General features: G+C 42.7%; 1 protein-coding gene across 1 annotated transcript in view; it reads right to left on the bottom strand.

Annotated features, from left to right (window-relative positions):
- R3HDML (R3H domain containing like) overlaps positions 1-9,937 on the bottom strand; it is a 23,705-nt gene extending 13,768 nt beyond the window's left edge. The window contains exons 1-2 of the mRNA XM_044440319.1: positions 9,877-9,937; positions 507-882 (exon numbers count right to left, since the gene is read on the bottom strand). Coding sequence (XP_044296254.1) covers positions 507-767 — 261 coding nt within the window. The 5' untranslated portion in view covers positions 768-882; positions 9,877-9,937. The remainder of the gene's footprint in view (positions 1-506; positions 883-9,876) is intronic.
- Between the last annotated feature and the right edge of the window lie 240 nt (positions 9,938-10,177).

Here is a 10,177-nt window from a genome sequence, read left to right as displayed (position 1 = left end):
CTTTGGGCCAGTCACAGACTCTCAGCCCAAAGTCACCCAGTTGGCTCCATGGCTGAGCGGGGACTAGAACCCAAATCGCCTGAGTCCCAGTCCCATGCTCTTAACCACTACACCACACTGGCTCTCCGAGTTACTTAATCTGTTCTCCAGGATTTCTCAAATGCAACAGTTAGAGGCTCTGAGAATCACTGCACTAGCAACTTCAACACACCAGGACACAATTCATTTGGATGTGGGGACCTGAACTCATTCATACAGCATCGCATCCTTCCCCCAGGACCCTGTCAGTGAGACTGACAGCGATTCACCAGAAGCAGAAGCATCCTCTCACATTACTACAACAGTGCACTGAACCTGTCAAAATAAAACCACTGGGAAGTGGACAAACATTGCATTGCAAATCTAGGAAACCACACATGCAAATGCTGTATTAACTTCTAACATCTTTTCGGTCATCCCTGTTCCTTTTTGCCCACACCTCAGCAACAAGCATGAAGGAGACTCACCATATACTCCATGTTGGCAGCTGGTGGAGACACTTGTGCCCGCACTTGATTGTGGTAGTCCAGAAGTGCACTCATGTCCCTGGGAGAGATATAGCGCTTTCTGCGAGTTCTCGGCACTCCAAGGGCAGACAGGAGGCCTGCCTCAGCACTGCTAGTCGGGTAGAGAAGTTCAGTAGTATTGGGCAGCATGAAGGAGCTGGATTTCTGTATCATCCAGAAGACGGAGCCAGTAAAATATAACTGCATGTGCAAGAGAGTCATTTTAGGGTTTGCACACCTTTTCTCCTGAGCCACTCAGAAGGTGTCGTGGTTATTGTGGTGGTTGATTTAATGCAATCAGTATGCCAAAACTTATTTTTCCTTCTGGTTTATAGATCTAAGAAAAAGGGAGAAAATAGACACTATTTTAATTTATTTTATATATTTCATTTAAAAAATTCCCTGGAGCTTGAAAAGGAGAGTTGAAATTAACCAAGGAAAATGTTAGTAAGAGTAGCAGAAGAAAAGTTTGGCTAAGCTGTATTTATAAAGAGCAAAATTCCTAAGACCAGCTGTGAAATCTCCAAAGGTATTTTATTTATCACTGCTGTCCGAAAAGGGGAAAGCTTCCCTCCGCCTACCCAAAAAACTTTCCAAGTGTTCACATGTACCTGCCAAGGGATGCTAATTAATAACATGCTGCCATGGTGGCTTTACCTCCTTCCCACTGTTTTCTCAGATTGTCGGTCCATCAAGCAAAGCTGCTGGGCAAATTAAAATGCCGGTGCAATAAGTAAGCAAAATAACAAAAAGTTCTTTAAAAAGTGCTAGCTAGAAAATATAGGGGCAATGATCTTGCTGCTTCTCCTTAGATGGAGAAAGGAATACCTGCCTGGCCCGCATTTTTATTTCTTTTTTAGTCCTAGAAAGGTTTTCTAGGATATTTCCTAAAGATGCTAAAATCATATTTCCCACATTACATACCTTGAAGGCTCAGCCAAGGAGAAATGAGAAATGTAAGTCGCTGCAGTGGTAGCAAGCCCCAGGGACTGACCTTTACAAACAACCGGCACTCAGGCAGAGGGAATGGACATAGCCAAGTCCGAGGAGTCTTTGATGACAGTCTGACACACAATCTGCCTCTGAATTCTTCCCTTGGGGAACATTCAAAGGTCTGAAAAGTGCACAACTGGGCAATTTATGGCTTTCCCCCTGTGTACACATGGCTTCCTCTCTCTACCCAGTGTCTGCCTGATTCTCACTGTGGAGTGGAGCAGCAGGGGGAGGCAGTGAAAACTATTCCATCAAATAGGGAGCTATTTTTCTCCAGCTCTAAGATGTGAGTGCAGCCATCTATTCAGGAAAATCTATGCACAGAGGATTGCCAGACATGGGGGCAACCCCCACACCAAAAGAGAAAGCCATGAGCAAATAGACTCCATGTCTTTGGCTCTTGATATGGGTCTGGCTGAGCCTCCGAAGTTTATACCTGGAGCAGCCCAGCAGCCAACAAACATGCTCCCATTCACATCACATCCCGCAACCTGTTGTTTTAATTAACTACCAGGAACCAGAATAAATAACTGCTTTTTAAGAAAATGGTTCAATAATTCTTGTGCCAAGATTTTTAGTTCTATTAACACTTCTTACAGTTTCAAAGGCATACAAACCTACACCTGCTTTTTTTCTACAAAGCCCATTGAGGAAATGATGCCTAGGAGTCATGACACTTGCCATTTCCCATCTTGCAATTCAGTTTGAGAGACAAAAAAAAGTGCAAATCCCATGTTTCCTGGCAGAAAGTGCCATTCCTGAGCATAATCAGAAGTAATTTACAGGCGTAAGGTTAAGTACTCCTGAAGAAGACACTTCCTCTTGCTAGAGAGCCATCTCTAGCACTGGTTCTTGCCATGCCCCTTTCTCACTGTGAACTTTTTCCCTCAGGAAGGAGCAAAATGGGTAAAAAAGAACTGATTATCGGCATGGGCAAACACAATTTCAATCTGGCCTTGAATTCAAAGGGATCTGGACCTGCCCTGAAATCATATGAGGCTTTTCAAATGTGGGAATTAGCAGGAAGAATCCAGTTCAGCCCTTCTGCTGATAGCACTTCCACTGCTGGAGTGAGAAAAGCCCACATTTACTTCTCTTCTTTGTGAAAACGATCCAGTTTCCCCAACCTTCTGCTTACTGGCTCTGCAACCAATTACTGATGTCTAAAGGAATGGATTCTGTCCTTATCCCATGGCTAAGTACCATGTTTGCTGAGGCTCCCTTTGCAACTGACTTTGTCACTGGCTTCAATAATCTCTACTTGAAAACCTTCTCTGGGCTTGTAGATACTTCAGCAGGGTTTTTTGCAGGGACTTCTCTAATTTATCTCAGCAAGCTATTATTCTTTCTTGACAATAAACTATAATAGACTGAAGCTGCAGTTTTATACCCACTTACTTTGGAGAAGAACCTACTGAATTGAATGGGGTTCATTCTGAGTAAACATGCACAGGGTTGTATTGTCAGGTTGCAATCACTGATTGAACTCAGCAGGACTTACTTCTGAATAGACACATGGGGTTGTACTATTAATAATACTTTCCATCACTTCATTTGATTATAAGCTAATTCAAAAGTTGTTTCCAGATCTTTTGGCACCATTATTTGACAGTTTATCAACGGCACTGCTAAAAAATTATGATGACTGGGAACATTTCTTTCCATTTCTAACAGCAAAGACAATATGTTATTTGCAGACCATTTCTGGAGCAAGTGGGTGAGGCATGTTGGTCTGTTACATTGTATGTCATAATACATTTGTTAATACATTTTAAGGTGCTACAAGGCTCTTTGTTTCGTAGATTTGGCATGGTTTCTCTGTCTTTGTTATCTAGCACCCTACTATTCTTTCTAGATTCCTGCTTCTGATGTTTTGAAATACCTTGGTGTTGTTAGAGTTTGTTAATTGTTATTATTGCTATTAACAATGATTGTCTAAAATAATATCTTTAGCAATTTGTTCTTGAAATTCTTACTTGATCTGCACCACTGCAGCTTTACATTTTGATTTTCCAGAGTTTGTGTGCCTCCCTCTCTCTCTCTCTCTCTCTCTCTCTCTCTCTCTCTCTCTCTCTCTCGATATGGGGGAAAAAGAACTGGGCAAAATATTCACTTTTCAAAGGTTATCTTTTAGATTTTTAAACCCTTCTTGGATTCTGCACTTCAACTACACTAGCAACCTTTTTGGCTTGTTTGTTAGCCTTTTCTCTTGTTTACACTTTATGTGAACCTTGTGTGAGCCGAGCTTTTTGAAGGCACTGGACCCTCCTTAACTCTAATGATGTACATGATTAATACTGGAAGGAGTCAAAACAAAGCTGACAGGGTGCCACTGAAGCCTATCATCTTACATTCGTTTGACTTTCTAGAGATACTACATTTGAGAAAGAAAGGAGTCTTTTGGTTTCTGTTTAATGGACTAAGCAGGGCCCAGCTGTGCTTGTCACAGCCACAAAGCCGACTCCAAAGAGTCTTATTATGAGGCTTTGTCTTGAGCACAGATTGAAGGAGCGGCATAATCAGCACTCGCCCAGACAATCCGCATTCCAAGTAGTGGTAGGCTTTGTGTCCCTGCCAGTTGTAATATCCTGCAGCCCAGACTGTCCTGTTTGCCAAAGCACACGGTATCTGCAGAGAGGGTCTTGCAGCAAGCCAAAAAGCACACACGCTGACCAGAGTCAGCACAGCAGAGTCCCACTGAATTGTCTTATTTGAGAGAGAGAGAGAGAGAGAGAGAGAGAGAGAGAGAGAGAGAGAGAGATGTAAGGCTGACCATGTCCTTTCTCATGAGCTGTTCACCACTTTACCAGCACCTGAAAAAGCTGACACAAAGGCAAAGCAATTTGCTTCTAATATACTGTGTTGTCAGCAGAGCTGGCAAGATCAGGCATCCATCCTTGCTGAATCAAACCAGTCCATCAGTTTGCTTCCAACTGCAGGCAGCCACATGCTTCTGGGAAGCCCATGAGCAGCGGGGTATGAAAACAGTAACCTTTCCGTTGTTTGTCTCCAGCATGTGGTTCCCCAAGCGCAGGGGAGTAGTAGAGCCAGGCTCAGAGGGCCAGCACTCGCTGGCACTTTTGCATTAGCAGGGAAGCTGCTCGTCTGTCATCCCCACAGTGATTCTCTGCTCCCTCTGAGCTCGACTGCAGCCCTCAGGGTGGGTCAAAAGAACATTGTTCCTTGTACTGTTAAATATTTTGGGGAAACCTGAGCTGCAATGGCCTATCAAGACCTATTAGTGTAATTAAAGGCCTGCTCCTGATGAAGATGAAAACTCCTAGAAGTGGATTGTTGAAATGGCTCCACTCTCGCGTGAGGAACTGGTACAACTGGGATTGTTGTGGTTAAAGGTTTAAGGGGAGGCTTGATAAAAGTGATTAAAATTAGACATGGTGTGGGGCAAGTGGGGAGGGAGACATAGTTCTCCCTCTCCCATAATACTAGAACCCAGGATTATCCCCTGAAGCTGACTGGTGCAAGATTCAGGGCAGAGAAAAGGGAGGACTTCTTCCCACAGTGCAAAGTTAACCTATGGCATTCATAGCCACAGAAAGTAGTGATGGTCAGAAATTCCAGTGGCATTAAAAGGAATTGGAGAAATTCATGGAAGAGAAGGCTATTAATGGTTACTGGTCTTGCAGGCAATGTGCTACCTCCATTTTCAGAGGTTGCTGCCTTTGTACACCAGTGGTTGAGGAGCTTGGGCAGGTAGAACTGTTGTACCCATACTGCTTGAAGAATCCTGTGGGCAGCATCTTTTCTTATTCTCTTATCAACATAGTTGCCTACAATTTTGGTTACTCCTTGGGATTAGGCTATGGGGAATGCCATTTGTCATTCCAAATTTACCACTGGAGTCTTTCCCAGCCTGGTGCCCACCATATATTTTGGGTCTCAAGTCCCATCATCCTCAGCCATGTCAGCAATGTTTGGGAATGCTGGGAAATGTCACACAGAATATCTGGATAGCACTAGGTTGGGGAAGGCTATCCTGGGACATTCTCAAGGTTATGCAATGTATACATATAAGCTCTTTTGAAAATATATTTTGATATATTAATTTTCATTAACAAGATAACCCAACACTCAATACTGAGTTTTAGAAGGGACACAGAGAGTTCAGTGTCCTAAGGTGGAACTGGATAGAGTCCTAAGAACATCATTCCAAAGAATCTGTGGTTGGTTGGTCATTGATCAAGGTCACATGAATACATTTGATGAAACTGGACCACATTGTGATAACAGAGTCAATGCTTTGATGCCCCTTGAACATCCTTACTCAGTGAATTGCTTGGTACATGGGTCATAACTTATATCTTTTTGTCATCAGTACTCTAGGTTTACTCCCCACCTTACTCAACCATCATTCAAGGAATGTTTAAGCAACATACTACTTTGTGGCATACAGACAGCCTTGATAATACAAGCTGTGTTCTATGGCAGGTGTTGGTATATACACCTAGGTAAAACGTACTGTCCCCAAAGAGCATATGGTAATAACAATGATACCAATGCTGCTCCATTTTAGGCAGAAATATAGATTCCTCAGAACTTTATCGTTAATAATAAAAAATAGAAATTGTGAAGGATTTAATATAACTTGGCTCAGTTGTCAATTCAAGGGTAGACTGCAGCCAAAAAATTCCAAGAAGACGGTGATTTGGAAGGACTGGAATGAATAAACTTGAAAAGAGAGTCAAATGTAAGGATATTTGACTGGAGACCATGGTCAAGATCATACAAACTATTGAATTCCCAATCGCAATGTATGGGTGTGAAAGCTGGACAGTGAAGAAAGCTGACAACAAGAACACGAATGAGTTTAAAACATGGTGATGGAGGAGAGCTTTGAAAATACTCTGGCCCAAGAGAAAGACAGACAAGTGGGTCTTGGATCAAATCAAGTCATAACTTGCCCTGCAAATACAAATGACAAATCTGAGGCTGTCATACTTTGGACATGTCATGAGAAAGTAAGACTCACTAGAGAAGAAAATCATGTTAGGGAAAGCTGAAGGCAGAAGTAGAAAGGAAAGACCAAGTGCAGATGGATTGAATCCGTAAAAGATACCACATCCTCAAACTTGGAAGAGCTAAATGGAGCTGTCATGGAGAGGACATATGGGAATGCTTTCATTCACAGCGTTGCCATAAGTTGGAGATGGAGCAGCAAATAACAACAAATGCATTTCTCATTAATCTGAGAAATGAGATCTGAGCATGAGATCCATTGGGCTTCTGAAAAGGATGCAATATCAACTTTTTGTGCTGTTTTATGCTTACTGGCTTTTGAGAGGACACCATTTCTTGGCATTTGACAACCTGCAGGATCTTCTTTTTCTGTAGATTTTCATTTGGACACAATTCCCTACATTTTTGTAATGGATTAACTTTGAGCCAACTTGAAACTTTTCAGTATTTGCGCATACAAAAAAAAGAGTCCAAAAGAGAGAGGTTGTTGGAACTGAAGCAGCACAGGAGTCAAACTGTTAAACCACAAATGAAACCCTCATAGAATGAAGACATGTTTTCTATAATAATCAGGGACTGTGCCAAAAATGGCAACATTTCAGCTTTTTAAGGCACTTTTGCAGTGAAAGTGAGCCAAGATGTCCCAAGGTTATTTGTTGGATCTTGGAAGATTATTTTACAGATATTTGCTTATTGATTTTATGTGATTCTTTTCTCAACCTCCACCCAGCTCTGAATCTTAAATCTTGTTAGTAGGTTGGGTCTTCAAAACCACGAAGACAGGAAAGTGATGTCTCCTGGACAACGTTTCTGTTACTTGATGCCAGCTGGCATCCTGTGATGTGGTATAGCTCGCAAGCAAGCAGAGGCCACGAAACAAGAATGAAGGGTGTCAAAAACTGGGCCATCCCAAAGTGAAGGTGAAAGGGACTCAATGAATTAGCCAAACAAACCAAAGTCTGGGCCATCGCATTCCAGACACAGGGAAACTGCCACTGTGCCCCCAGTGGGAGAACAGGCAAGCCTCAGTTGAGTCTAGTCTCAGTGGTGGTGAAGTGGTTACATGAAAGTAATCCAGTTAATCATACACTTGAAAAAAGGTAAATGGTCATCAAGTCCAGAGACAGCCAGGGTTATCCAGCAACCTCCCTTTTTTGGACAAATTTATGCATATGTGCAAACACTGAAAAGCTTTAAGTTGACTCAAAGTTAATCTATGGAAGAGGAAGAGGAAGGCAGTAGGGAAATGTGTTTGAAAGAAGAACTCTACAGAAAAAGAAGAGCCTGCATTTTGCTGCAAATGGAAAAGAAGGACTGGGGGATCATGTAAGCCAAGTCATAGACTTTGGGTAAGGCAGGCAATCATTCTTCTGGCCAGTTTTCTGGGAAATCCTACATGCCTGAGTATGTTTTACCTAAATCTACCTAATTTCAACTTCACCTTTCCTATATATCTGTGAAGCATTTACATCTTGTTTATCTTACCCATCAGACTATTACCTTTCCCACCTTGTTTTAAATTTGCTGTGGTCTAGCCATGTTCTTTTCAAAGGAGGTCCACCTGACATGGTGGTGGAGGACATCTCTAAATGAGGCATTTATTGTGATCTCATGATTCCTGACTCACAATAGTTTGCAGATTCCTTACACAATAAGAACCGCCTCTTTCTGAGCATTTTCACCTTTTTTTTTTCTAGAACAAGGATAATAAACTATTAAAGAGCTAGGACACTACAAAATGGTAGTGTATTTTCATAATTGCACTATACCACAGCACCACCTAGTGGTTGTATAATGGAACATATAGAAAGTACAAGGAAGAGAAATGCTGGGGTGGGGCATGAAAAGCATTTCTAAATCAGGCAAAGAAACCAAAAGCAGAAGTCTCAGCAAAGTGGTGGGTTAAAACAGGTTAAAGGCCTGTTAATGTAGAGAAGCCCAGATGCAAGCAAGCTACACCATGGTGGGAGAGCTCATGCCAGGGAGGGTTGGTCATCTGCACAAGCCTCCTTTGAAATGGTAATAGCCACACTCACAGAAGAAGGCATTTCTGCTCAACAGCTGGCAGACTCTAAAGCATGGCTCAACAACCTCAGGCCTGAGCACCAAATTCAGCCTCCCCGGGGTCCTAATCTAGCCTTCCAGGGGTTCCATAGATGGCTACATCCCTTTCCCTGGCTCTTTTCCCCTAACCACCATTCATTTGGTGCTTTCCTGGCTTTTGTGCAGCTTTCCTGCCGCCAAATGCCAAAATGTTGAAACGCCCTTTCTAAGGGAGCAAGAGCTTTAAGCTAAAATACATTGGTGCTTTGGCCTCATGTTTTTGCTCCACCAGCCACTGGGGAATAACCCCAGAAAGGTTCTTCAAAATGGTGCTCAGGCTGAAGAAAGCTCAGTAGCTCTGCTCAAGTAGCTTAGGGCATAGGAACCTGAGCATTTGCCTTGTTCACCATGATCTTGCCCATGAGACATTTAGAGGCTCGCCACTGGGCATACCACCAACACGAGACAAGTGGTGAGGGGGGGCAGGATCTTCATGGCAGTGCCATTCCAGTTGTAGAATGCTCTTCTCAGTGAGGTCCACATGGTGTTTATGTTGAAGTACCATGAGGGGTATGTGAGGGGTTGCCATGTGGAGGTGGGTCAAGGCCTGTTTTCCCCTGTGGAGGAGGGCAGGATGCGTTCCAATGGAGCAAAGCTCAGGGAACCAAGGTTCAATTTGGATGCCAGGAAGTATTTCCTGATGGTTAGGACCCCTAGGGTATGGAATGGGCTTCTATGGGAGGTGTTTGAAGCCCCATCGGTAAGGGTGTTCAAGGACAGGCTGGACATGCACATGGTAGGCATGTCATGAGTGGAGCTGGCTGGAGCAGGGGTCAGACTAGATGACCTGGGAGACCCCTTTTGACTCACTCTGTTTCTGTGTTTCTATGTAAGTTCTCCAAGCACCAGGCAAGTCCTTTTATTTTTCCAGACCTTGATCTTTACTGGAGTTATCTACTGGTGTCAATTTTGTTGTCAGTTTAATATTCATTTTATAGTTTTGTCATCTGCTTTGGAAATATTGATATTAAAGAGTAGCATATCAATAATAATAATAATAATAATAATAATAATAATAATAATAAAATAGAAGAAGAAGGAGAAGGAGAAGGAGAAGGAGAAGGAGAAGGCTGGCTGGCATTGCAGGTCTTCTGACTAATGTGCTGTTCTAACTAGAGTTCCCAAAGTTATTCTAACAGGTAAAGAGCTTGAACCACCATCATATATGGAACTGGACATACAGGGGGAGAAAAAACTATGAGCATGATTGAGCCCAATTTGTGTATGTTTAAGTCTCGTTCATTTTACTGAGAAAGATTACCATGATGCTCAAAGTGGTTCCATTGAAATCTCAATACAGTTGAAACACTGCTGGCTTTCACTAGACTGCTCTTCATGTGTTAGCCGAGGCCTCTCCTAACAGTCCTAGCAGCTTTCCTAAATCCATCTGTGTCACCTGATGCCTGTGGATGCAAGTCAATAAATCATGCTTAGTCAGGCCAAATTTTTGACCTTGCTGTCAACTATGTTACTTCATGGTACATTCCTTACCTCCAGGTGTCCTGGCATCCAGCAGATGATGGAAGTCTTCTCTGCAGTCCTTTAGTTTGGCAGAAACAATT

Source organism: Varanus komodoensis, unplaced genomic scaffold (assembly GCF_004798865.1).
Source record: "Varanus komodoensis strain SLA01 unplaced genomic scaffold, ASM479886v1 scaffold37, whole genome shotgun sequence".
Taxonomy (NCBI): Eukaryota; Metazoa; Chordata; class Lepidosauria; order Squamata; family Varanidae; genus Varanus; species Varanus komodoensis.
Note: the sequence above shows the minus strand (reverse complement) of the source record. Positions and strands in the feature narration are given on the sequence as shown.